The 27628-nt window shown below is 39.3% G+C and overlaps 1 protein-coding gene across 2 annotated transcripts in view; it reads right to left on the bottom strand.

Moving 5' to 3' along the window:
• Positions 1–479: 479 nt before the first annotated feature.
• The window catches only part of Epha4 (EPH receptor A4), a 138114-nt gene continuing 110965 nt past the window's right edge, over positions 480–27628 (bottom strand). Inside the window, exons 9-18 of one of the 2 annotated variants that reach the window (XM_027941772.2) lie at positions 24518–24576; positions 22333–22446; positions 21616–21801; positions 17742–17803; positions 17081–17290; positions 14828–14977; positions 11306–11499; positions 8085–8240; positions 6816–7720; positions 480–2805 (exon numbers count right to left, since the gene is read on the bottom strand). In XM_027941772.2, the coding sequence (XP_027797573.1) occupies positions 7606–7720; positions 8085–8240; positions 11306–11499; positions 14828–14977; positions 17081–17290; positions 17742–17803; positions 21616–21801; positions 22333–22446; positions 24518–24576 (1246 nt within the window). In that variant the 3' untranslated portion in view covers positions 480–2805; positions 6816–7605. Of the gene's footprint in view, positions 2806–6815; positions 7721–8055; positions 8241–11305; positions 11500–14827; positions 14978–17080; positions 17291–17741; positions 17804–21615; positions 21802–22332; positions 22447–24517; positions 24577–27628 lie in introns of those variants that run through there. The other variant, XM_027941773.2, reaches the window with a different exon arrangement.

Raw genomic sequence — 27628 nt, 5'->3', positions numbered from 1 at the left:
AATTACAATGGAATATAGAATGAGAATATTGTATCTCAAAGTCAGTATTTCTATTGCATTGTTTTCCAGGACAAAGATTAGAATTAATGTGTTTTTTTTTTTTTTATACTCAGGTATACGTATTGAATTATCACACTGTATTCCATAAACTAATACAATAACCATTGAAAAAGTTAAAATGTTTTTTTATCCTTTAAATAAGCATGCTCAATTGAAAATTAAGATTTTCTATTTTAATCAAATGACAACCATTAATTAATTAATTTAGAAGTACCCTACACATGGCAAAAATAATCAAAAAGACACAACCAGATCCCAGGTTTGTATACGGCAACTACTTTATTATTTTTCAAATGCAAACTCTTTGCATTTAGTTTGCTATTTTACAATTTTACAAACTAGGTATAAAAGACCATAAATAAATGACATAAGTTATGTGTACCTAAAGTTCATGAAGGGAAGAAAAATACCTTGACAAATTAAAACAAAATAGAAAAATCTATGACTAACTCAAAAGATTGCTCAAATTTTGGAGCATGAATGAACCAATCAATGATCTGTTAATTTCTTTTTCAGTATGAACTAAATTATAATATGCCTTATACATTCTAATTTTAACCACAGTCCTTGCATATTCCAACATACTTGGAGTGATACAAAAAAATAAATGCACTCTTCCGTGTGTATCAATGCTTGATGTTGTTTGGACAATGTTAAGTGAAAATATTGCTTCTAGAACTTTCCTTTACTGGTCAGAATTTAAGTGTTTTCAGACAAATATTGAGGCTATACGAGTGTATGGATTAATACACATATCCTTCACAGATTGAATACGAGGTCTCAAAACACACACACACCAGCAGTGTAGTGAGAACCACCCTTCTTTTAGGTAACTTTTTAAAACACACCAGAACATTTCACTTATAAGATCGCTAAAAATAATTTGGAGCCTGCAGACACATGGTGAAGCTATTTGATTTGGTGCAGCGGAAAGCTTCACTCTGCTTAATAGAAGATCTGAGAATGATGTAGCATCTAAGCTCACTAGACCAGTGCTTGCTTGTGGGCCAGACGCAGCCCAGAAGTTGGACCCCTACCCTTACCTCTGGGAAAGATGACCTGCTCAGAGATTCATCCTCATTTCTTTATACATATTTTTCAGGCATCAATGCATAGGCACATCCCTTTAAAAATATATTAAGGTCCCCAAAAAGGGGTGAATTAACTTTGTCACTCTGGCATAGTTATGAGAATACAATGCCACACACCCTGTCAGAATGCAATAAATATTTATTGATGATTTTCCTCTACTTGTTCAACAATATATGGTTCAGAATCATTTTCCCCTGATTTGATGTTATAGCTTATATAAATGGCCACAGTTTCTGCAACCACGGCTTAGAATAAGCAAGGCAGCCACTCGGATTATCTAAAATGGCAGTATGTTGGCTGGAGTTTGGTACACGTATCATATCAGAACTGAATCCTCACATACTGGAGCTCGGATTCTAGAAGACTGACACCCTTTTGAGGCAAGAGGAGTTAGCTGCATATGAATTACTCGAGAATTTTCCATGTAATTTGGGAACCTGAAATTGTTTGAGACCATTTCATCCCAACTACATTAACCTCAAGAGTCACTGGCATGTATTTTTCTGTGATATCGGGAGACAAAGTATTAATCCGGACACATCATCTCAAAGCTGACACACATATCTACGTTCATCTCCAAAAGTATATGAATTGCATATATTTGTTCGCATTCAACAAGTCCATTTATGCAGGGAAACAAAGGCTACTTATACTCCACGTGGGGCTTCTAGACGGATTCCTTCCCCTTCTCTCTCCACTGAGAACTGGTGAGTCTGATGAGTTCAATCAGAATCTGTGATTTCATGGATGGGCTGTCACCTGAATGTATTTATATTCTAAAATTACTCCACCATTATAAGGTGAAATTGCCTCCATCCAGAGCTGTGGAATTACTTCTTAAGGTTAGTGTGGCAGCTACGAAATACATATATAGATACATGACATTTAACATTTCCAGGTTGTCTTCCCAAGGGAACAGGCACCGTCTCCAGGCCCAATACATCATATGGTTCTTTATCTTGGAGCTGGTGAGAAACCAGAACTTTCCAGGTGTAGCATTCCACAACATTCACAGGCAGTTCTAAGCATTAGGTTATACACGCACACACGCCCATTCGCACGCGCACACACACACACTCACACCTATGTACACACATCAAAAGAGATAGTCAGCTCATATTTAGTCTAGGAAAAAAAATATATTTATATCACTGCAATGGCACACCCTGGGTAAAATGTCACTTCAGCAATGCATATCATAGGCAGCTCATGGGAACTGGCTTTGTTCTGTATGGTGGCACCTGACCGGTGTCCATAATAAAACCTGTAGCCTTTGGTCACTTGCTGCCACACCAATGCAGCCGTGACGTACAGGAATGAAATATGGAAATACATATAAATTAAACCAGGAGTTTGGGAGCAAGGGCTCTGCAGAGCTGGTGCCGTGAGGCAGTACATTCCTCAATGCGACTGGAGAACAGATGCTGAACCTCGATGCTGCTGCTTTTCCACTGGGAAGGGAGATGGGAAAGTCAGACATTTATTCTTCCCAGGTATCGATGCTGTTTCTTCAGTGTCTTTGCCCCAGAACTGGCACAATAGAAGCAGAAGAAACACATTTGGAAGGAACTGAGGAGGGCGTGTTCTGTTTTCTTCCAAGGGCTTTGTAATCAACAGGAAGGGCTGTGAGGCCAAGATAGCAGATTCTATTCCCTGTAGAGAAGAGAACAACACTTTAGACAACACATCAACAGTATTCCCTGTTGGCTGTCAACAAATATCGGGTGGAAGAATACAGGTCTATAGAAGCTGGCGTGGCTCAGTGAAAGTAGTTTAGACGTGACATAATGAATTCCTACTTTCCTCCTCTGAAAAATAATGACAATTACAAAAATAATATCTGTCAGCAACTAGGTAACAACTCTGACGGGTGCTCTATGTAAACCTATTGTATGGATGAGGAAGCTGAGGCACAGAGAGGCCTGTGTAACCAAGGTCATATACTCTGACATTGAAAGCTGTGATCAGAACCTGCAAAGCCAGAGTCTACAGCCACTCCTGAATCACTATGTCAGATGGACAGACTCTTTGAAATGAAGATCGTGGCTTATTTCAGTCCACAATCGCTTGTAGTCATCACTAATGATTGGAAATTTAAAAAAAAAAAGGTGTTTTCCTTAAAAAAAAAAGTAACTTCTGATAAATGGGAGCATCTTATTTAGTGAAGGATCCATGTATTCTGCTGGGAAACAGACAGCAAAAGGAGATTGGGGCCAGAGCACCTGGAGAAACTGCTGATGTCAGTGATGGAGGTGAGAGATACAGCCTACCTTGGCGTACCAAGAACCCATCAGCCACAACCCAGATAAATGCCCAGGCCTCCGTCTAGAATCAAATCAGGCTGACAAAAAAGCAAGGAACCCTCTAGACTCCTCACCATCTTCTCATTTGTCAAAGGATTGACTCAAACCAAAAGAAGCAGTTGTTGGCCTTTTATTTCCCATCAAAGTTCTTCTTGGACTGCATCCATTAGAGGGGCCTTGCATAGCACTGGCTTTAAGTGGAGAGCGGGAAGTGAGAGCGCACTGCACTACTGCAGATGATTGGCTTATTAAATCCATCAATTGTTTCTTTCTTTTGTGTAGGTATGTGTTTATAAGAAGAAATAATTAAATTTAATTTCTTTGAGTTAAATGATCATATTTAAACATGTAAAAAAACGTAGTCTATTTGGAGAGACAGAAATAAAGCCTTATGAATTATTCATATAGAATATTTTTTATAGTTACTGAAAATTTTAAATGTGGGCTAGGGTGTAACCACCAATATCTTCAAGTCACTTGTTCAGGATAGAAGGAAGGGTGCCAAAAGGGGAGTTGGATTTGATCAGTGCATACGCTGTGTGCATGTTTGGAAATATCACATGGCATCTCACTAATATGTATAATTAACATGTGTTAATAAAAAAGAAGTGAGTTGAAGGTACTAAGGTTGTTCATTTTGACAAATTATGAAAAATGAAAGAAGAAAAGAAACAGAATCGGATATATTTTTCTAATTCTTTCCTCTGAGGAAATCAGTAAGCTCATCAAATGTAATTTTTGAAACCTGAATGCGCAGGAATTTCACCCGGCAAGCATGCATTTATGTGAAGGACAAGGAGAAAGTGAACTTGACCTTAAAACTCTAGAGTGCAATCATGCTAGGGGGAGAGGCAAACTTTTTGATGAAGAACTTCTTTTGCTACAAGAAATTTCATTCTTGCAAAGGAAAGAGGGGTCTTATAACTTTCTTTTCCCATCTGCCAAGCCCCTTCTTCACTTAACACCTGGAATAAAATATCTACTATGTAAATATATTTGCAGTGTTAAGTGAGCATTGTGGGGATTTCTGTTTCTATGAAAATGGTTGGACACCTGAAGTTACAAGTGTGGGAATGTGAAGGCGTCTATCTAGTTGATCGCAAAAGAAAAGTAGAGACCATAAGCCCGTCTCCTTTGAATTAGGGCAACTCCTCTATCATGGGTAATTTCTTGGATAAAGCAATTGGCTTACAAGGGGGTCACAGTTGTTAAAAGAGAATCCACAGTGACTAAGTAAACAAGGTGCTGCTCCTGCAAGTCAACTACCCAGACTTCAGTAGATCCTGCCCATCCGCTGCTTGCATCCAAGTGGGGTTTCACTTGTGCTTTTCACTCTTTTCAATTATGAAATAGTAATTTCATAAACTTCAAGGCTAAAATATGCATGCCAATCCTTTTGAGTGTAATTAGATAGGACTGCCACCTTTCAGGTATTCCCACATTTACAGGCTCATAAACGTATTTAAGGTGAAGGCGCCTCAGGCGCATGGCCCCGGCCACAGAAACGCACTTCACCCCACTGGGGCATGGGCAGCAAAACATCCAGGAACACAGGAGAAAGACAGAGGAGTAGCACTGGGGCTGGGCGGATACAAGGGTGCCCGAAGCTGCGGAGCACACTGTTTCCCTGAGAACATCTCACGTACACGTAGGACAATACCAGGCTGTGAGAAAGGTGTTATTACTAAGGTGTCATTAGCTTTCTAGTTCACAGGCGGAAGAACTGAGTTATAAAGAAAAGTGGGGTGAACTTCCCAGTGTCAACATTTGGGTTGGCTTTAGAATTCATAGCTGTCCGGATGCCAGGGTCTGGCTCCAGCCTCAGGAAACATTGGAACGTTCTATTGTTCTGCCATTACTCCTCTAAAACTGCAGCGAGGGAATGGGGGTAGGAAAGGCTTTTATTGCTACTGGATATTATTTTTGACACTTGGAAAATCCATTTTTGTCTTTCTATTGGTCTTGACCCTAACAAATGAATGTGTTAAAAGCAAGGTTCAGAAGGTGACCTTTGAATGACATAGGATTTCATGTTCCACCTGATTATTTCATTTGGAGGTACCTGCTGGGCAGTGGCAAAACTACTGCCTCAGAACAGATGATGACTTGTTAGATAACTTTCCCTTTCTTTGGAAAAGTTCTGCTTTGAGTATGTTTAATGTTTAGAAAAATACTTCAAGCCCTAAGTTGCTGACTTTAAAGAATGCCAAAATTCTAATTATTCAATGAATGCAAGGTTAACATTCTGTTTTTCCTTAAAGTCTAATTTCATAATGCTGTTGACTGTAGAGATTAAAAGCAAAATACTCCACAGCTTTGCTGAAAGAAAAAATAAAAATTTTAAAAGCAAATAAAAAGAAGAATCATTTGCCTACATTTGTCAACTTTTAACATGAACATCCAGAATTCCTAGACTTCAGCAAGCATGGCGATAAAATAAAAATTGCTGGACTGGTTTTAGAAACAAATTTCACATTCTTTCTGAACAGAAATGCTTTTACAACTAATGTTGCAAAAAAGGTTTTTACTAAACTGTCATGGTTTGACAGCATCAAACATTCCTTGCTTGGAAAGAAATAGCTTTCGGGATAAAACTGAAAGAGAGAGGGAAAAAAAAAAAGGTCATTAAAATTAGCCAAGCTTTCATTTAAAAGTGAAAAACATAGTTTAAAAAATAGTTAACATTTTCCCAGTCCAACATTAGGTCTTTTACTTCTAGGAATGAACAAAGCCATTTAATTTACCTGTTTCAATAAGAAAATTCTGGAGAATAAAAGAAAAGTTGTGGGCTTGTGGATGAACAGTGCATTTTTAGTGCACTAATGACAAAGTCAAGGCTGAAGACAAATCTCCTTGCCTAATCCTGTCTGGTAAAGGGTTTTAGGAGCATAGGAGGCTAAAGAAAAGACTTCCCAATGCTTCTCCAGCAAAACAAACCCTCCACAGGATGGGCCCATGATCTAGCCATTGGGGAGAAAGGCTCCTGAGGTTCCTGCCCAACACCCATAAGACAGTCACTAACAGGCACAGCCTGAACAAGAGGTACCAAAGGACAAGAGGAACCTTCCTGAGAGAACCCACAGCCAGTGGGTCTGGGTCTCACCCTCCTGAACCTGACCTCACCTCGTGTAATACAGACTTCACTTCCCCGAGGAAGAACATCAGGAGCGTCTTTCTGTTTGGGTCTCCACTCCTACTGTCAAGAAAGGACTGAGATCCTGAAAGAACCCAACCCTATCTGATAGATGAGAAAGAATATTTTCCGAACAGTGTTTCAGATGAGATAAAGTTTACCGAAAAAATTCAAGGGCAGGGAGGGGTTTATTGGAGAAAGACTTGTCGCTGGTTCTTTTGACTTACCTTGTAGATTTGGGATTGCTTCTTTAAAGGAGGGTAGTATGAAATTTTCCTAGTCAAGATTGTCACAGCCCACTATCCATAAGGTAGTTATAAGTTTGCAGGGTCCCAAGTAAGACTTTATATGGCACAGCCTCAGGCCCAAAGAAACAGACCTCAATTGTTCAGTTAGGGATTATGGGGTTTGAAAATTTTTTTTATATATCCACTTTTCTTTTCTTTCCAGCCCCCATTGTTACAGGAATCTACCAGGTGATGTGAGCCCTGAGGAGGCTGCATGGGTGAGCCACAAGATTTTCACCCAGGTCTTTTCCCGTGGTTTGAAGAAAGCTTTAAATGCTACAACTGAGTCCTTTAAAAAATGTTCCTGGGCATGGTCATAATTCCAGTTGAGCAAAACGAGTGTCAATTATGCCACAAACAAAATACTGCAGTTGTAATTCCAAATGGAGGGAGGGTCAAGGACATCTCAGAGCAGCGCAGGGTCTGGCAGCAAGTACAGCATCAAAACTCAGAGGCAGAGATCTATTTATATAGGTACACGTATTTTACAGACTGGTGATGGACTTAAGTACTGGTGAGAAACAATTTGTTCCAGGTCTAATTCCAGTGACCGGCTGTCATTTCTGCAAGCCCCACAGTTTCAGCAATCTGTACACCAAGCGACGCTGCAGATAAATTTTTCCTTTAATTTCAGAGGGCGAAGACGAAGTAAAAAAAGTGCAGTTCTTCAATTAAAGTGCATGGATGAGGTAAACTAATTTCAAGAGTTTTGAGTTTATTCAGTACTGGCTCAGACAGGGACCATCCTGCCGTGCATCTGCTGCATTTGGGTTCGCATGGCCTGGACACTGCTCAGAATCTTGTTCTGGTGTGTGATGGCCGTGATGCCAATCCTTGCCAGGTCGCTGTAGGTAGGACATAAAGAGAGGGAGAGAAAATGTTAAGGGGGTTGAGAAGCTGGGTTTCCTGACTTCATGCAGACACACATTTGAATCAACCACAATTGATACAGCACAACAAGGCAGGTGTATTAAAATGTTTAATCAATCAATTCAATGCAACAATGTAGGTGCTATATAGAGACTGTGTAAAATTACACTCAATCAGGATGGCAGACATTCCAGTTTTCTTTTCTTTTCTTTTTAATGAGTAGGATGATTATTGATTATGGAGCTCAAAGAAAAAAAAAAAAAACAACAAAAAAAAAATAAAAGGAAAATACTATTAAATCTAGATTTACCCTTTGGTGTTACATCGCTGAGTACTTACTCCTGGTTCATGTGCACCACAGCCTCTAGGGTGGTGTAACCAGCAGCTGTGAAGTTATCCTTATACCGGTCCATTTTAATGGCCTGGAGCCAATCGCCCACAGATACTACAGCAGAGAATTCAGGGGAGCTGGGATCCAGCAGAGCAGTGTTAGGCCTGGAAAGAGAACAAGAGAGCATAAATGAACAGGCGCCATGGGTACGACAGGAAGGCTAAAACAGGCAAGGGGAGCTAAAAAGCCAAGAGGTTTTAAACAGAACAACTGTGGTCAAAGGGAACCATGTGATTTTTTTGCCCTTATTTCACAAAGCTGCTAAAGTATGTATCCATCGCTCTTATTCATTCTTAATTCCATTTCCTGCCCTTGTTTTATGTGGTCCTCTTATAGCAGTTCACACCCTTGCTTGGGGTAAAGTTTGGGGGAGCTCTTGTGGTTGAAGCCTGTTCAGTCCCTGCCAGCTCTGAATATCATGGGCTTAGGTTCAGCAACTATGGAAACCTTACTGAAGTATGAGCAAGGAAAACTGCAAGCCTGCAACCTGCCAGTCTTGAGCGAAGTGGCGGGAACAGCAAGGGTTCAAGTCCATCATGGTTCCAGCCAGGTCTGCAGGCAGGCGGGTGCACTCATACAAACTCAGGCCAGCAGGGAGTTAATCCCCTCTAATCAGCCCATGCCTGACCAGCACGTGTGCCAAGACTGGCAGGAAGAATGGCCACTTTGATCACTGTTTGGATTATGGAATGTGCTTCTTTGCTGGGCTCCTGAATAACGATTTCAACAGATTCAAAGAACTTCTTATTAACTTATTTATTAGTTTACATATTTCTCAAGCCAGGTGTTTTATACTAGATCACTGTCAAGAACAACACAGGCAGGAATTCTGTTGTTCCTCTTGATATTGATGTACAATAAATCACCTATTTATGAAAAGTATTTATTTAGAGAATTACAGTCATCTTCATCATCAAACTACTTAATAACTATAGGATCGGTCTTCAAGAGGTATTTTAGAACACCTTTACTATAATTACTCACATAGCAATACTGTTATTTGTTAAATTATATTTTCTTGAACTTCTCTTTTCCCTGAAAATCACAAACTGTGTTTGATTCTAACATTTTGTCCTGATTTTCATTTGAGATTATACTTGAGTACGAACATTTAAATTGGAATTACCTCATACTACTGAATTCTTAAACAAAAAAAAATGTTTCTTGAAAAAACAAAATTAATATAATGTCTTGATTAATTTTCTAATAGCAGAAGTAGTCCAATTTTAAATTCATTTTAGAATATTTCATTTTCGATGTTATTTTGATATGCATGCTTTCTTTTAACATATTTTAACAAAGACTATGTTTTAATTTCTCAATTTTGTGTCCAAATGATAGTTTGCCTGTCTGACCTTTCTGTTGTGTCCATTATTTCTAATTTTCTGAGTAAAATTATGCAGATGTTCATAGAGAGAATAGTCAAAATTTAATTCTTCTCCCATTCTGAGTTAGTGACAAATACTATCATGTCGAATTTTAGCTATTTAGCTGAGTATTAGATGTATAGCAATATTTGTTGGTAAATAATGACCGATAGTTTGTATTTACTTCCAACTTTAAGCCATGTACACAGACAGAGTAAGATATAGGCTCTAAGTGCCTGACAAGATCAACATGAACTTAGGATAAAAATATCTTCACTCATATTAATTAACTCTATCGGTCTTTCTCAAGCTTGTTCTGGAAGGCTTTGTGTTCTTTGTGGAAGGGCATGACATTTCCTAATTTTGTGCAGAATGCTTGGGCTCTGTGGCTGAAGATCTAACAGCTGGAGGAGATTTACCTTGGAATTGAAGAGGCTGGATTCCCCTAGAAAGGAGGGCTCATAGTAAATTATTTTACCCTCTCAGAGAAAAGAGTAACAAAAAATAGCCCAGAAATGGTAGATTTCTTTTCTTTTCTTTTTTTCCTGATAACACATGGCAGAGGTAAGATGTGAATTCAGCCCTTTTCAATGTTGTTTGCAAAGAGCACAGCTGCTATGGTTTTAGTCTAGTGGCCAATGGGAGGGATTTGAAAGATTAGAGAAGAGAGGAATTTTTTTTTTTTTTTTTGCCATTTACTCCAAATTCTTCTTCACGTGTTGTGATCACAAGTGTGTCCTTCTCTTCCAGGACATTTAAGCTAAATTTTCAGTGGAAAGATGGGAGGACCCAGAGGGCCAGCAAACACTACAAGGCCTTGGGCATAGGGACTCAGAGGACTGCCCCTCTGTTTCTGACTCCAGGTCATGCTGAAAGACAAGCTCCAATTTGGAGGCACATAGGCACTTCACTTCACACAGGCCTGGGTCACTAGTCTTATCATTGTTGGTTTCTTAATCCAAAATAGATTTTTGTTGTTGTCACAAATTGGCAAAGACACACATTACTATTCTCCTAGTCATTGAAGGCTCCCCTAATGATTTCTTTGACATCTCCAGGCTGGGACTGTTTCTATGTGTCCCAAATTTGTTGGCAGGAAAGCCCAGACTCTATGTAGAAAATGCTTCCTAGTGAATCATAGCAATTATGTATCTCTAGGTTCCTAGTAGACTGATGTGTCTCCTGCTGCTTCTCCCAATGAAATGACCACCTTCTTCACAGCTGGTCCAATCATTTTGGTTTTCAAACCCCTTCTTTAACATGCATCTGCATGCTCTGCAACATTACCAGTTCCTATACCCTGCTCTGCAAGATTCAGAAAGGGGAAAGCAGAAAAAACAGACCTCATGGCTCTCTTGGTACAAACACTTGGTAAGTTGACTTAAAATTGCAGAGTTTAGAGACCTATCCTCCAGTCTTAATTCCTCACTATTTCAATGTTATTTTTTTTTTCTTTTCCTTTTTCAAAACATAGCATCTACTTACCTAAACGTCTTCTAAGACTACATTTCATCCCTCTTCCTAAATTTTCAAGGCCAGCATCATAAAAGAAACACTTTATTTCTTTTTTTTTTTTTTTTTTTTAATTCTTACCACTATTTGAGGCCTGACAGGCACGAGGCTGTTCAAAATGATGGAGAGAACTGTCTTAAATACTCCACTGATTGAGAAAGAAGCTGCCCAGATTATACAGAGCTATGAAGTGGCCATTGAAGAAAAGTCAGGAACTAAACTGAGTCACCACTGGTCTGCCAGCTCCAGTCCCCTGCCTCATCCATCACTATTAGGTAAGCATAGCCAACCTGGAGCTTTCTGTCCCCGTCCTCTTCAAGCTGTTGGGATTGCGGATGAGTTTATCCAACATGTTGACAATCTGCCCAAATTTAGGCCTGTCGCTTCTCTCCTTCTGCCAGCAGTCCAGCATCAGCTGGTGGAGGGCAATGGGACAGTCCATTGGCGGAGGTAGCCGATAGCCTTCCTCGATGGCTTTAATCACCTGCAGAAGACAACAGGATGGGAGGTTAAGCTGCCAGGCGAGCTGCTGTCAGAGGTTCACCCTCCAGACGAGCATGTTTCTTGTGCCAGCGAGCTTGAGTAGGGGCACGGTTCCAACTCCTTCACAGAAGCCAAAGACAGACCAGAGTCTCACTGGCATGGAGAGAGGGAAACCAGCTGTTGCTTTGAGGTGTCCTCAAACGGCAAGCAATGCCAGTTGGACATGAAGATGAGCAATATTCCACAGTAGTTAGAAGCCAGCTAGATCAGCAACACGGTGTCAGCTCTGGAAACGGCTCTCACGTCACCTGGTTCTGCCACTACCCCTCTGCTCTCCTCTATTAGCACACCTACACACTCCTAGCAACAGACTCTCTAGTGCCCAAGACCTTCCCCAGGGGGGATGTAATGTAATTCCCTTGCTTCAGCTTAAGCCTGTGTCCCCCTGCTCAGACATGAATGGGCCAACTCCAAGCCCCCATCTCCTACATGCTCAGCCAGTTTCCCTTTGGAAGACCACACCCTTAGGCACCAATTCTATATCTTTTTCTGGTTTCAAATGGCTAATTGATGACTCTGTTAGAAGTATAAGTAGATTTTTTAAAAAAGTTTCAAGAAAAAAAAATGACTCCTTTTAGGGCATTTATATTGGAAAGGGAGCCCTGACACCTAAGGAAGGCAGTAATAATGGTAGGTGATGATTGTCCTATTGCCCAGGACCATCCAGACTGGTCTCCTTGCCTAATAAGAAAGAAACACATCATTCCACAGTCTCCCTGCTAATCCTAGTTTTTTCTAATCTAGCCTTGGAAGTGTTACACGGTTTTCTCATAGGCTCTTCTCTAATCCCCTTCCCCTTCAGGGTGTGAATCCAGGTAATGTAATAGGGTACGACGCATGCCAAACTGAAAGAGGGGAATGACTTCACAGTTTCTTGGCTATGCATAAGCTTTGTTTATGAGTATCCAATGAGATCCTGTAAATGCTTTTATCTGTTTGAGGCTTTAAAAAGTTTTATTTGTTTTAAATCAGTGCATGTTCTTCCCTGCCTACCAACATGATGGCTGCCAAAGAAACCCACAGTGGCTGCAGATTCTGTAATCACCCCACTGATTTTCTCTGCATTGAATCTATAACTGCACAGAAACTGGCCCTCCACATGCTGGATCTGATTTTTCTGTACCAGTTTGTTGTCTTTTTAATCAGCACTCTGCTTCCGGATAACAAGCCTCTTAATTTAAGGGCCCCCATGATCCTTTCCCTCCCATGGGTTGTTGTTGTATTAGTAGTACCTACTTCTCCTTCGAAGGCAGATTTCTCTATGCTATCTCACTTTCTCTATCCTATTTATTTCTGGCAGCTACCCTAGGTCAATTTGATCCTCTGGCTTTCTTTTATCTTACCTGGTACACAATATTGACTCCAGACTTGATGGAAACATTTCAGATTGAATGGATGAGAATGTAAGCAGCACTGGGCTGGTGCCAGGGCAACTCAATTTTCTGTAACCCCCCTGACTGATTAATACCCTTTCCTATACTCACTCTCCACTGTCAGCTTGGAAGATTGCTTGTGGGTTAACAAAGCATATTTTCTCAGTGTACTGATGAATCTTATGGGGGCAAAGGATTAAAGCAAACAAAAAAACTTGCTAAGTTGAACACATTTTCAACAGTTACTTTCACTCCATTTCCCCTAGGCCGAATGAATTCTGCTTAGGAAAGTCATTCTCCAGCTACATTTCCTATTGATTCCTGTTTCACTCAGAATCCAGCATAGAGACAAATACACAGAAGTGGATGATAGGTTAATATTATTTGTGAGCCAGAAATGGATTGAAATGCTTTTTTATAGATACAGCCAGAAGATTGAAAATGTAAAACAACCAAATCGTTTTAATGTAATATAGAACCTGTCAAAATTACAGGTCTGAAAACATTTAGGGTGGAAAAAACTGATCATCTTTAGATACTCTGTTCTTATGGATATTTGGCTATGACTCATAACTGAAATAGTCAGTAAATAAGTCCATACACTGCTTGCTCACTTAGTTTGTTTTTCTTTGTCCCTCTGAGAATCTCTAATCTGAATCTAATGTTGCTACTTGAAGGTCTCTACCTTATATAATCACATCAAACAATGGAGTATACATATTACTCACCTTTATAATTACCTATCACTTAGGCAGGCTGCCATATTTCTTCCCATCTACCATGACTCTTCTTCTTCTTCTTCTTTTTTTTTTTTTAACAAATTACTGATAATACAGTGTGGGTTCTACCATTCCTTTTAATCTGGTTAGTCACAGTAGAATCTTTCTGCCACACTAGGCATGGGGTGCATTAGTGTCTCTATGACTCTGAACATGCTTTTACTGATAAGGCAGCCTGCATTCTATTTAAGTTCATCTGGGTCTTTGTTTAATTGTCAAGGCTTTGCAACTTCCTGCTGCGTGAGAAGAAGGCGGATGGTCAGGCATCATCCTGCATCAGAGAGACTTTTTGAAAAGAAGACTTTCTAAAATAGAATTTCAATTGATAAACTGAATACCATGCATTTGGAAACACTCTCTGATAATGTTCTAACTCATGCATAAAAAAAAGTAAAGCTCATGAAGTATAGGTGACCATGTACTTTTGATCAGACTTCCAACCCTTCCTATACTAAACCTCTTGCAGAATTAGCGAAAACATGTTCTAGGAAGACACCCTGATCTGGGGCTTTCTCTTGTTTTGTTTTTTTCCTTCCTCACTGGAGATGTTTGTAATTAAATTCTATTACTCTGGAATCTTATTAGTGTCATTATTGAATGCTTTTCTGAAATTGCAGGCACTGTGGATACTCCCTTACCAACTAGTCCAGATGGTACATTTAAAGGGATGTGCATAATTTACAAAGGGTCATTTAGTGGAGCTTTATTTTAGAGTCCTCAAGGGGCAAACTCTAATTACAACTATGCCAGCTTTAAAATATTCACTAGTTTTCTTTCATGTCAATTTCATCACATGTGAAATTTGTTTTCTCATAATCCTTGCATTTTCTTAAAAGTCAAAGTTCAATTTTGTTTCAGTGTGATTTTAAAAGTCTGCCTGCTGAACATATTAATCCATACTGTTTATCTATGGGTCTATCTCTCATACTATACCATAGTCTTTGAAATGGAAAGTCACTGTTGATCACACTGTAGAAGTGGATCTCAAGACACATTTGTATTAAAAACCTCAGCTTTAATGCATCATTTGAAGCCAAAAGCACACTCTATCATGCAGTAATGCACAACTTTCTGAATCTCAATATAAAGACATATGTTTCAGGACACAGAGACTCACGTCTTGATTGGACATGTCCCAGTAGGGTCTCTCCCCATACGACATCACTTCCCACATAACGATTCCATAGCTCCATACATCACTTGCTGATGTGAATTTACGATAGGCAATTGCTTCTGGCGCGGTCCACCGGATAGGAATCTTGCCACCCTGTGACATTGGAGCCATAAGTTAGTCCCTAAGTACATCACTGACATGCTATTTTCATTTCTGAATGCAGTTACTACTTGCCAAGCAAGACCATGGCATTCTGGAGATAGCAATCAGAACAATAATAAGAGATGTGTTTATTTTAACTAAAGTCTTCTTTCTAAGTTGAGGTGGTTCTCTTCATGTGTTTTCTTTAGTCACAGGGAAGTGAACAAGTAATCTGTCTACCTATTTTTTAAAACTCTACCTATTACCTGAGTTTTGCTTGAGGCAATGTCATAGAAGAGAGGGAATCTCAGGTTTTACAAAATACACATGTTATCCAGGGCATATCAAAGCATATTTGTGGCTGACATTTGTTTTGACTTCTTGCTGAATTCTGTCATCCAGCAGCACAAAGGCAATGCTTAATATTGCATCAGAAATCATGAATAAAGAAAGATAAATATGAAAATTCTTGTCCATCACACTGTCTCTAGTCTTACAAAGCATGAGAAACAAGCTTGATACATCTAGAAGATAATAAGCATCAATAGGCCCTGAGAGAATGCCAAAAGTAATGCCAGATATTAAATCCATTACTGACTTTAGTGGAGGAAGGGCAAGATTTTAGTTATTAAGTTATTATTTTGTCTATGTGGGTTTTTTAAATACTTTAAAAAGGCTAGGGATTTAGCTCAATGGTAATGTGCTTGCCTAGCATGCCTGAGGCCCTGGGTTCAATCCCAGTAATATTACCCAGGAAAAGTTTAAAATGCTTTCCCCACAGGACTCTCCCACCTCCCAGCTCTTTGTTGGACCCTCCCACCTCCCAGCTCTTTGTTTATCCTTACATGCAACATATTTTTAATTGTGTTTCAAATTTCTGAGGATTCCATCTGGAGAAGTGAATTCAGCCTGAATTCAGACCCTTGAGCAGTGGGAGCAGCATTGTTTTACACGTTTCCTTGGCTTTATTAGGGCTACTAGACAGATCAGTCTTCCTGGGAATTGCTGTGATGCGGGGGCCCCTCACTCTGTAACCCAGGGCCTTCCTTGTGTTTCTACTCCTCACCTCAGGACACTGGTGCTCCTCTGCCTTCATTAAGTGTGTCTCTAAGGGTTTATCTATGAAATTCTATCACACTAGAAGATTCCTTTGACTTTCCTATCTTCAACTACTGGGAAAAAAAAAAAATAAGAGATCTTTGCCTTTCACAAAGAAGTGTTCTTTCCTTAACAAATGGACTTGGAATTCAAAAGAGAATGCTATAAGCATCAAAACCAAGGGCCAAAGAAATTTAATTGAATGCCACCCCCCCAAAAAAAACCCTAGCCAAAAAACAAATCCCCGAGTCTTGGAATTGTAGAGGAAAAGTGGTGAGTGTTAAAAAGGGAAATTGTCTGGTGAGTGCCTCACGTTGATTTTAACAGTGTTGGCTTTAATAGCCAATAACTGTTTTATGATTCTGTGTTGATTCCATTAGTATTTTATATGCAGATTTTCAGATTAAGATAGCATAGCCATTAACTGTATTCTGAATATGCTTAACTGTGTCTCATCCCTGTTATCCATCTTATCAGTTCTATATATGTATTCTAAGATTCAGCACTCAACCAACTAGAAACATTGGTTTGTCTTGTTTAGAAAAACGATTTCTTTTCCAAGAGCAGAAAAGAGCCAAATAGAAGATCTCAGACAAGAAAGTGAAGAAAGCAAGAGAGCCAACTTAAGTGTAAAAAAAAATACAAGGGATGTTTTCTCCTGACTTTTTTTTTTTTTTTTTTTTTTTTTACTAATTGACGCTCTGTTGTATAAATCGCCCTTCATTTTTCCTTCTCATTTAGCTCATTTTTAAAGATACTTTCTTAATGTTCATTAGCACTTTGCCCAAGAAAATTCAGAGGAGAATTCATTTTTGCTTGTAGTTTATGGTACTGTAAAATTGTCATTTTTTTCAGAGTCTGCTTCAAAATTCCTTTTTTTCTTTTTAGAAATGTGGTTTAAAAAAGGGTGCAGGGACTTAAAACAAAAATAACAACAAAAACAAATCACAACGGGCTTAAACATCGAGGTGTGACAAGAAGTCCAATCTAATCAACATGAAAGGCAAGTCACCTTACCCTAGTAGTATAAGCTGCTTCTGGATCGTCCTCAAGCACTCTGGACATGCCAAAATCAGACACTTTGCAGACCAAGTTGCTGTTTACCAGGATGTTCCGTGCAGCCAGGTCACGATGCACATAGCTCATGTCAGATAAATACTTCATTCCGGACCCAATGCCACGCAGCATGCCCACCAACTGGATGACTGTGAATCTGCCATCATTCTTCTGCACAGGAAAGGGGCAGGGAACAATCCCATTAGCATTAGGAGAAATTAATTTCGCCAAGCATTTATTACTTGGGTTTTTTTTTTTTTTTTTTTTTTAATATATATCTGTATCCGGTATGCAATGAAACTCAGCATTATTTCCGGGCCTTTCTGATCAAAGTCACTAATTCACTAGTAGAGTGTACCCTAGAAGCAAGGTTTGCTTCCTGATAGATGGAAATTTTCCAACTGTAATGAATCTATGGCTGGAGCAGCTCTATGATACAAGAATAAATCAAACACTCCTTTCATTGTCCATGGATTATTTAATAGCCTTAAAAATCACATCATTCTTTATTTCTCCATTTTAAAAAGTCCATGAGTACAACCACCCAGGATGGATAGAAGGAATCTGTTGGGGTTTTTCTAAATACCAGTATTCTTGGGTTTAATAGAAAGTAGATACGTACCCTGAGGAATGCATCCAAGGAACCGTTCTCCATGTACTCTGTTATGATCATTACTGGTTTACCTAGAGTTTTCAGAAAGAAAAACAAAAACCCTTGATGAGCGCTGCAGTTAATGAGATAAAAATGGGCTGTGCACAATTTTACTGCCAAGACACCTGTCTTGTGCGATCTAATTTAATTAAAACAAGCCAAGCTTATGCCTCAGCTGTGGGGAGCTAGGAATGAAATATTAAAAGGACGAGTAGGTGTAAACTCCATCTGGAAGGTTAACCCTTTGGGTGGCTTGTTGACAAGGTCTTTAACGAAAGTGGCCTCGGGTACCTCGGGAGCACATCAGTGGATAATTGTTCTCTCAAGCAAAAGGGGAAAACGATAAATGGGCAGGCCTGTTTAAACGTGAAAAATCTTTAGGATAATTAATTTATTGTGCTCCCAGAAGAGCCACTTGTGTGATGCTTAACAGTGCAATGGATGGAGAAAGCGTTTTTCTTTATTTAGGGACACCCAAGTTTCAGGGGGCAGTAGCTTGTTGGATATGCTTCATTATTCAGACACCATCTTAAAACCCAAGTATGCATGACATAAACTGCTTTCCCCTCATCTTGTATTGGTCAGGGTCTGCATCTTTCTCTTTTCTTTTCCTATCTACAAACAAACTTGCTCTTTTTTTTTTTTTCCTTCCTTAAACTTCCCATCTTAAAAAACAAACAAACAAATTCCAAAACCATCACAGGAAAGGTTCAGTAAATCATTTCATCTGAAACAAGAACTTCCATAAAGAAATCAAAATGAGTTTCAGGCCTGGGGGAGTGGAGAGAAGCAGCACTTTCACTTTACTATAGTTCTCTTTCTAGGAACCTTAAGAACCTTTCTTTGGTCTCTTCATTACTTTTAGCGGACTTAAGGTATCTAATGCCTTCTGTACACGGGGCATTGTTGAGGGATGGAGAATGGTAATCATCCATTTTTTACTAAGTTAAGAGGAAAGAGTTCGTAAAAGATTGCTTTGGATGAAAACAAAATGTCAGTTTGATGTATAAAAAATATTCACATTTATTGCTGTTTTCCTTGACTGGGCTTAGTCATTTAGTCAGGGAAAATGGTCTGGACACTTCCCTACGAAGAATACCCATAACTATTCTAATCTTTCACCCAAAGATGCTGTCAGTAATTTCTACAATAGGGAAGTGGGAAACATCTTTACTTCAGAAGTAAACGTTTTGAGGAGTCAGATTTTTAAATTTCTGTTAAGTCTGATGTTTTCTTCATGGTTTTCATTGTCATGTCTAAGAAATCGTTCAGAAGCATTTTTTTTTTTTTTTTTTTTTGCATCACAAAATAACACGGTGGAGATTGTGTTTTCAAGTAAGGAATGAAAGCCCACAGAACAAGTAGGAATCTTGGTGCAGACCAAAAGACGAATAAGAACTCTTCCAGATTCCTCCTTTGCTGGAGGGGGTGGGTTCTGGTACTAACTCCCACCCTCCATCAATGTAAGTAGGAAGCTCTTAGTCCTTGGACACATTTACCCTCTCCATCAGGGACCAGACTCTGTACAGAACAAATGTGTCTAAGTGAGTTTTAATTAACCTGCCTCAATCAAAGGACACTTTGTCAACTAATGAGAAAAGGGCGACTCTTTGGGCCATGTATTAACACCTACTTTCATTTCACCAGATTTCTCTGGAGCTTTGGAGAAGAGTAGAAGATCCAACAGAGAGGGAGTAGTGGGGAGAATTTATGGTCCTCCTGTCAATTTAGAAAGTTCCTCAAGTAACTGCTTGTAATGAAATCACACTCTTCTATCCCACCCTCACACCTCCCTGGTCTGATTTCTGGCACAATCTTCACCATTTCTCTGCATTCCTTTTTCTGTTCACTAAAAGTATCCATTTATCAGAACCTTTACGAGTTCTGCAAGAGGAATAAAGATGAATGTCGCCATAAGCAGAAGGGCTTATAAAGTGGACCCAGGCTGGGCTCATGGATGGAGGTGACTTCCTTCCCTGCAACAGGCAGGGAGGCAGCGGGGAGGGGAGACGGGAGGGATCAGGACAGCTTCTCCGGTAGAAATTTTAAATCATTTTAATTCAGTGACAACTGCATTATGCAAATGCATCCAGTCGTTTATAACAGTTACAGCTGTAATAGCTACGGGTTTTAGAGGCGCGGTGGGACTTTAATACAAAGATTCCCTGTTCCTTCTCTTCTCTGCAGAGGTGCTATGAAAATCACTGTCTGCGGCAGGAAAAACAGCCTAAGCTGAACAGAGCCTCCTTTTGAGAAAATGGACCTGCAGAAGTATTTAAACAGGAATGTTATCTTTTAATTAAAGTAGTGAGGGGCTCGAGGCAGCCCTGAAGGCCACAGGCAACAGAAAAATATCCTGTCTGTAAAACTAATCTTAAAAAGCAAATAGAGCTATTCTATGCTAATTATAGTCTTCACCTTAGGCAGAAAATTATATCTTCTTAGTTTCCTTTTTGGAAGGATTTTGAAGATGAGGGAAGATGGACTCCTTAAGACATAATAGCACTACTGAATAACACTAAAGAGGTCTGTTTTTTAAAAAAATAAAATAAAATAAAAAATCTGCTATTATGTTAACCACTCTAAATATTTCATTTTATTGCAAAATAAATTCATAAGGCAAGTTCTATTTTTAATCTCCTTTTTACAGATGAAGAAACTGAAAGAAAAAGACAGAGCGGCCAGTCAAGGTCACCTGTTTACTAGCCATAGAACTCAGAGGCAAGTCTTTCATCCATCAGGCCAATGGTTCGCACAGTGGGATCCCTTGGACCTGCCAAACTCCTGCTGCTGAAGCAAACTTTTTGGGACAAGGCCCAGGAAACCATTTCAGTGAACCTTCCAGAAAAGCCTCAGGTAGGTTTAAATCTGAGAACCTCAGAACTGGTGCATATTTTCACTCTTTAGTGGTCTCCTCATTTCCTCTTCCTAAAGACTTTGTTCCTTGGATCCCACTACCAGTCCGTCCCAGACCTAACATCTCCATTTGCTCTGAAACCCCCCTCATCCCCACTTCACCTACCAGAGTAGCCATATTCTCACTTCTCTGCACTTGCTGATTGACAAGCTTTCCACACACACCTTGAATCAATAAGAGAAACACGGGCCTCACTGAAGACAGAGCCAAGACCTGCAAGGTCCTTGACTTACACTAACTGCAGCAGGTACCGTAGCTCCTGGAACAGAGCCACCTCAGACGGTAACCGCTTGAGCTGCACAGTCGGTGGGACCCTTCATAAGTTGGCCTCAGCCAGCCTTACATCTGTCGAGCTGGGTTGCATTTTAACTGAAGCATGGTTCACAGGCTCAGCGAATGCTAATGGACTAAAAAGGGAAGGTTCAACCAGGTGTTACTTTAAATAGGTGCTGAACAGCAAGAGCCATAAATCAGACAGTGCAGACAAGCAAATCCCCTGATATAATGAAGAGTCCCAAGATTCACTCCCTGCATCTGGAACAGAAGCTTCCAGTGCAAGGTGTGTGGAGGTTTTGTTGTGCTTTATATGAAAAGTACTTAAAATTTATTTTGCTCACCATCTGCTTGTGCCTACCCTGTGACAATCAGTTTGGTCTAGTAAAGATTTGAAAGATGACTTGGCGTACCAAAAATATGCAATATTAATTTCCCTAAAAATCTCACGCAGGCTGCCTTGGAGATAGGGTATCAGCCAAAATCGTAGACTCATTGAGAGCTGACTACAAGATTAATGACTTGTCCTGCACTGATTTCCTCCTATTAGCAATCAGTGGGTCTGCACCATCTGTCATTTCCCTAGAAAGAAAATGTGTGTTTAATTTCCCAGTAACTTTGGACTCGGCTTTGTGACAGGAATGACCCACGTACATTTGGTGACGACGCCTTCCAGGTGAATTATGTTTGGGTGGTCAAATTGTCCCATGATGCTGGCCTCGCTCAGGAAGTCTCTCCTCTGTTTGTCTGTATACCCAGCTTTCAGCGTCTTGATGGCCACACAGATCTCTCTCTTGCCAGGCACTTTGAGACGACCACTGCAGACTTCACCAAACTCACCTTATGAAGAGAAAAGGGTTCTACAATGACGGACTGGAAATGCATTTAAGATGAAAGAGGAATAGTTGACATCCATTGCATGCCTATTACATGACAGCATTGTGCATACGTATTACATAAATGATTTCACTTACTCCTCCCCAAAACTCAGAAGTCATTGCTATTATTAGCTCCGTTTTGTTTGTTTTTTTTTTTTTTTTTTTTTTTTTTTTCAGGGAAAACTAAGACTTAATGAAAACAACTGGCCAAAGTCTTATAGTTGGTAAGAAGTGGAGTGAACATTTTGAATGCCATCGATCTGACTTCAGATCTCATATGCTTATTAATTTAATCCTGGGAATATATTGAAATCTGTGCCAGAGTTTTTCATTGCACAACATATACTTCAAATAAGGAAATTTTGTATGCACCAATGTTTACATATATGAATGTGCATACAATACACTCATACACGTGCATCCATTTATATAAGCCACATACATATATTTAACATCCACCAAGAAAATAGACTTATTAGATAATCAGACTTACCAACTCCTATAACTTTTTCAATCTTAATGCAGGATGCGTCAATTTCTTTGGCAAATTCTCGAACTGCCTGGTTGGGGTCTTCATATGTAAAGGGATCCACGTAAGTCCTAACACCTAAGTAAGGAGCACGGAATAAGTTGGCTGAACACAGTTCAGGAATGACTAATAAACATAAGTAGTCTGGATCTAAAATCCTTAATGTAGGAAAAGCCAGGTTAGCTGTGTGGTCTTGCATGTACAGAAACTTTAACTTCTTGCTCTGATTTTCGTTAGTGGGTAGACAAAGACTTGTTAGCTATTTAAGACCCTGAAGCTCTACTGACTTCCTGGAATGTCTTCCCACTTCAAGGACAAGAATTTAAAAACAACACATCCCACAGAGGAAAATATGGTCTCTAGGAGGAAATTTGGAATGTGTTAGCTGAATATTGTTAGCCTATCCAGGCTCGTGGCTCCTCTGTCCTTGCACTAAGTCCAAGACCTACTTTCAGTTAATGTCCCTTAGCAAGAAAATAGGGACTTTCTTTTTCAGCTGGGCCTGTCCACAGTGTCACATTTCGCCTAATGTCAACCTGTTAAATTTGTGACCTCTAGTTAATGAACATAGACTTGGTTTATATAGACAAAAAGAGCAAATCTACTAGTTGACTTGAGAATATACTGACTCTATTGAACCTTTACTTTCTTTCTATTTTGGAAAAAAAAAAAGGTGTAATAAACAAAGATATTGATGTTCACCTGGAAGCTTCAGCTGGAGATAACCGTGGAGACCTAATTGTGAATGGATTAGATGCCAGGAAGTGCAATCCAGCCACGCTGCACACAAATGAAACTCAGAGCATGAGCTCTGAGAAACGCTGGGGACAGGCATCACCGAGAGTTTCCAGTGACATTTGCACCTGTATTCACTGGAGTTCCTTGGGGCCCTGTGATTGTGTGGGCCACCAGTCGGCCCAATCTCTTTGATTTTCCAACCTTGTCCATCTTTTCCCTTGTCTCTGCATCCACTAATATGAATAATCTACATATTGGCATTTTCTTGCTAGTTCTCTTGTATGTGTGTGTATGTGTGGGGGGTACTAGAGTTGAACCCAGGATTCTTTACCATGGAACTACTTTCTCAGCCCTCTTTACTTATTTATTTATTTTCTCATTTTGAGACAGGGTCTCTGTAAGTTGTCCAGGTTGGTGTCCAACTTGCTGTTCCCCTGCCTCCCTGGGATTCCTCCCAGTGGGATTGCAGGTGTGCACCACCACACCTGGCACTACCTCTTTTTAGTATATCGTTTTTGTTTATGAACATGGTAGGTATGACGACAAAACTAAACAGTATAGTTTTAAAAACAAAACAAGGTGGGCAGATAACAAGTTGTCAGATACCCCATATCCTTTGTTGCTTTCAGACTCTAGTCAGAAAATCTTCCCGTAGAAAAAAATCTCAAGCTGCTCTCTTTCGCCTACCTCCTGGTACTCATTTCTGTTAGTGATGAGCCACCCATGGATATGAAAATGTAAATGGGTTTAAATTAGATTTAAAATTCACTTCCTCATTCACATGGTCTACGATATTCGATTGCACTTGTGGCCACAGGTGAACAGGGCAGCCACAGCCCCCTGTCAACATCTCACAGGGTCCCACTGCAACCTGCTCCTGGAGAGGTCAACCACTGCTGCTGTCAAGGTCATTCTGGAGTCTCTTCTTTCAATTTATTCTTTGACTCCATTTGGAACATCAAAACACCTAGAATCCACTCAACAATTGATGAGGGTTACTGATTTCACATCACATACTGCCATTTTTGGGGGGAAGTAGTAATTACTGTTCAACTTCTTAAACTTTTACTGGCCCTCCCCCAATTTTTAGCTGGTAAAAGAAAAAATTACCCATTTTAATCTTGCACCAAGCTACAAAAATATGCTACCTTGACTGACATTTTTTTTTCAGGCTAAGATAAGGATAAAGAAGATTCTGAAGGAACTTCTCCACATTGACTGTGTCTTTCATTTCACTTGAAATCGTCCTGGATTACCTACTTCAGTTTAATATCCTTAAAGTGTATTATTTGGATAAGGAATACATTATATAATCACTAATGGCCATATTAGTCTTATCTAGACATTTTCTAAACTAGAAAACATGACACATGCTCTAGAAACACAATTCTTTTAACCTAATGTTTTGTACCTTGGTTCAAATGTTTTTCTTCATCCGCTTCTTGTTTCGCTTTGCTGTATTTACTCCGTCTGTCAAAAAATTGTTAAAATAAGAAAATTATTTCCCTCCAACACAAAAGCTATAGCAAAAGCCATAAGATGGGTTTCGCTGTGAATCGTGCAGATATGTGATGCACATTTCACAGATGAGAAAGCTGAGACTTAGGAGACATGGAAAAATGAGGTAACCATTTGTCACCTGGATATAGTCGTGGTTCTTAAACATAAACCAAGCATTTTACGATTATAAAAATTTCAAACTCTCAGAGGAAATTTGTCTTATTGAAAATAAGGTCATATTTCTGTATTCTTGATTGAAATAAACTGTCATAGGCAATTCTCCATGAATCAAAAGGCAATAACGTTCAGTATATAACAAGTAATATAATAAGTCTTGTTGTTGTAACCAGGATAGCCACTACCACAAGAACTTCACATCATATTATACTCTCAAACAATATGGTGACTCAGTTTAGCTGCCACATATAAATCCCTAAATTATTAATGAAAATAATAATTATTTTGAAAATTTAAGAAGTAAATATTTACTTTCCACGGGACTACAATTTGTAAGATTTTGTAGAAAACTAACAAGAGTAAAATGGAAAGTTTTTATTTGCTTTGCTAATTCTCTTCTTGAAAATGATTCATTAAATCTTGAATCAGGATTGTATGTATCATTTACATGAACTGGGAAATTAACACAATTCTTGGGAATCAAAAATCTATAATATTAAGTTATATATATGTATAAAGAATTTTTTGCAGTGCTGGGAATTAAACCTAGAGTCTTGCTCTTGTTAAGCAAGTCTTCATTATATGTAAAAATTGAGTCAGGAGAATATATATCAATATAATTCTTTTATATATAAAAGAATTAGAAATCCTCTTCTCAGCAAAGCAAACAATTAATAATATGAGGAAAGATCCTACAGATTGGGAGAAAAATCTTTACCACATGCACCTCCAATAAAGCATTAATCTTTAGGATATATAAAGAACTCGAAAAACTTAACACCAAAAACCCAATAACCCAATCAGGGATGGGCTAAGAAACTGAACAGACACTTCACAGAAGAAGAAATACAATTGATCAAAAAATATAGGAAAAAGTGCTCAACATCTCTAGCAATTAGAGAAATGCAAATCAAAACTACTACTCTAAGATTTCATCTCACCCCTATCAGAAAGGCAATCATCAAGAATACAGGCAATAATAAATGTTGGTGAGTATGTGGTGAAAAAGGTACATTCATACATTGCTGGTGGGACTGCAAATTGGTGCAACCCCTATGGAAAACATTATGGAGATTCCTCAGAAAACTGGGAATACAACTACCATTTGGCCCAGCTATCTCACTCCTTGATTTATACCCAAAGGACTTTAAATCAGCATACTATAGTGACACAGCCACATCCATGTTTATAGTAGCTCAATTCACAATAGCTAGACTATGGAACCAACCTAGGTGTCACTCAATAGATGAATGGATAAAGAAAATGTGGTATATATACTCAATGGAATATTACTCTGCTTTAAATAAGAGTGGAATTCTAGCATTTTCCAGTAAATGGCTGGAGTTGGAGAATATCATGCTAAGTGAAATAAGCCAACCCCACAAAACCAAAGGCCAAATATTTTTTCTAATATGTGGATACTAATTCACAATAAGGCAAGGGACACTAGGGAAGAAGAGCATTTTCTTAGATTAGGTAGAGGGAAGTGGTGGGAAGGGAGGGGAGGGGATGTGGGTATAGGAAAGATAGTAGAATGAAACAGACATTATTACTGTATGTATATATGTGACTACATGACCAATATGATTCTGTAACATGTACACTCAGAAAAATGAGAAATTATATCCCATCTATGTCTGATATATCAAAGTGCATAAATGCATTCTATTGTCATGTACAACTAATTAAAACATTTAAAACATTTAAAAAATGAATTAGAAAATTAGTTGGTTGTAACTCTCTAAACCTGAAATTATATTAGTGAATAAAACGTATAATTTTATGACTGTCCAAATATAAAATTCACATTGGGGTCTATAATCATCCTGAGATTGAATTTCAAAGACAAGGTAAGTTAGGACTCTCACAGATGAGGAAACTGAAGCCCCCAGGTGAGGAAATCTCTCCCCACACCACAGTGTGATCCTATCAGGATCTGATACCCTCGACTCCTAAACATTGAATAGGCAGAAAGGCAGGATGACCAAGCAGAAGCCAAAATAGCAGAGAACCTAAAGGAGTAAGGAGGGGCAGCCAGAGAGGCAGCCCAAGGCAGCACATGGGCATCAGTGGGAAGCCTTCCTCCCACATCCCTCCTGGAATTGTCAGCCACACAGGATCCAGCTCAGCAACCAGACCTCGGCGGAGCCTGCAGATGTTGCTCCATGTGGATGATTCTCTTGCAAATAATAATACCTTGCACTTTTACACTGCATTTAACTTTTCAAAGTGCTCTCATCACATATATTATCTCCTCCCCTAACTGTTTGCAAAGCAGGAACCAGCTTAGCAAAACAGAGACCCCAGTTACTACTCTTAACGACAGAGTGCATATTTCAGTCCCAAATAATAGCCTGTATTTTCCTTTGCATTTAACTTTTCAAAAGGCCTTAGAAGGGTGTATTATTTAATTGCATCTTCATGACAACCCTATGAAAGGAATCAGGTGGAAGGTCACACACTCAGTTCCATTGTACAGATGAGGACGCGGAGCCAGGGGGGCGAGTGAATCACCCACGTCCCTTCTTGGCAAGTACAGGATTTGGTGAGTGCCCTGATCGGGCCCATGCCTGCACAGCATGTCTTGTAGTGGGGATATGGTTGCAAGGGCAACTGAAGAGACTTACATGAGCAATGGTACATTTTACATCAGTAAATCCATTTATATTTCATCAAAGAAAACAAACAGGTTTAAACACCCCAAACCAAACAACTTTCTCTGAAAGTTAAAGTTCCCTCCAAATCCTCCTCCTTTACCCTCTTTTAAAGTAAATATAAGAGGGTCAGGTCAAAGATTACTAAAACATTTAATGTCAGGAGAACACCATGACTGGGTCCCCAGGAG

Source organism: Marmota flaviventris, chromosome 11 (assembly GCF_047511675.1).
Source record: "Marmota flaviventris isolate mMarFla1 chromosome 11, mMarFla1.hap1, whole genome shotgun sequence".
In the NCBI taxonomy this organism is placed as follows: domain Eukaryota; kingdom Metazoa; phylum Chordata; class Mammalia; order Rodentia; family Sciuridae; genus Marmota; species Marmota flaviventris.
Note: the sequence above shows the minus strand (reverse complement) of the source record. Positions and strands in the feature narration are given on the sequence as shown.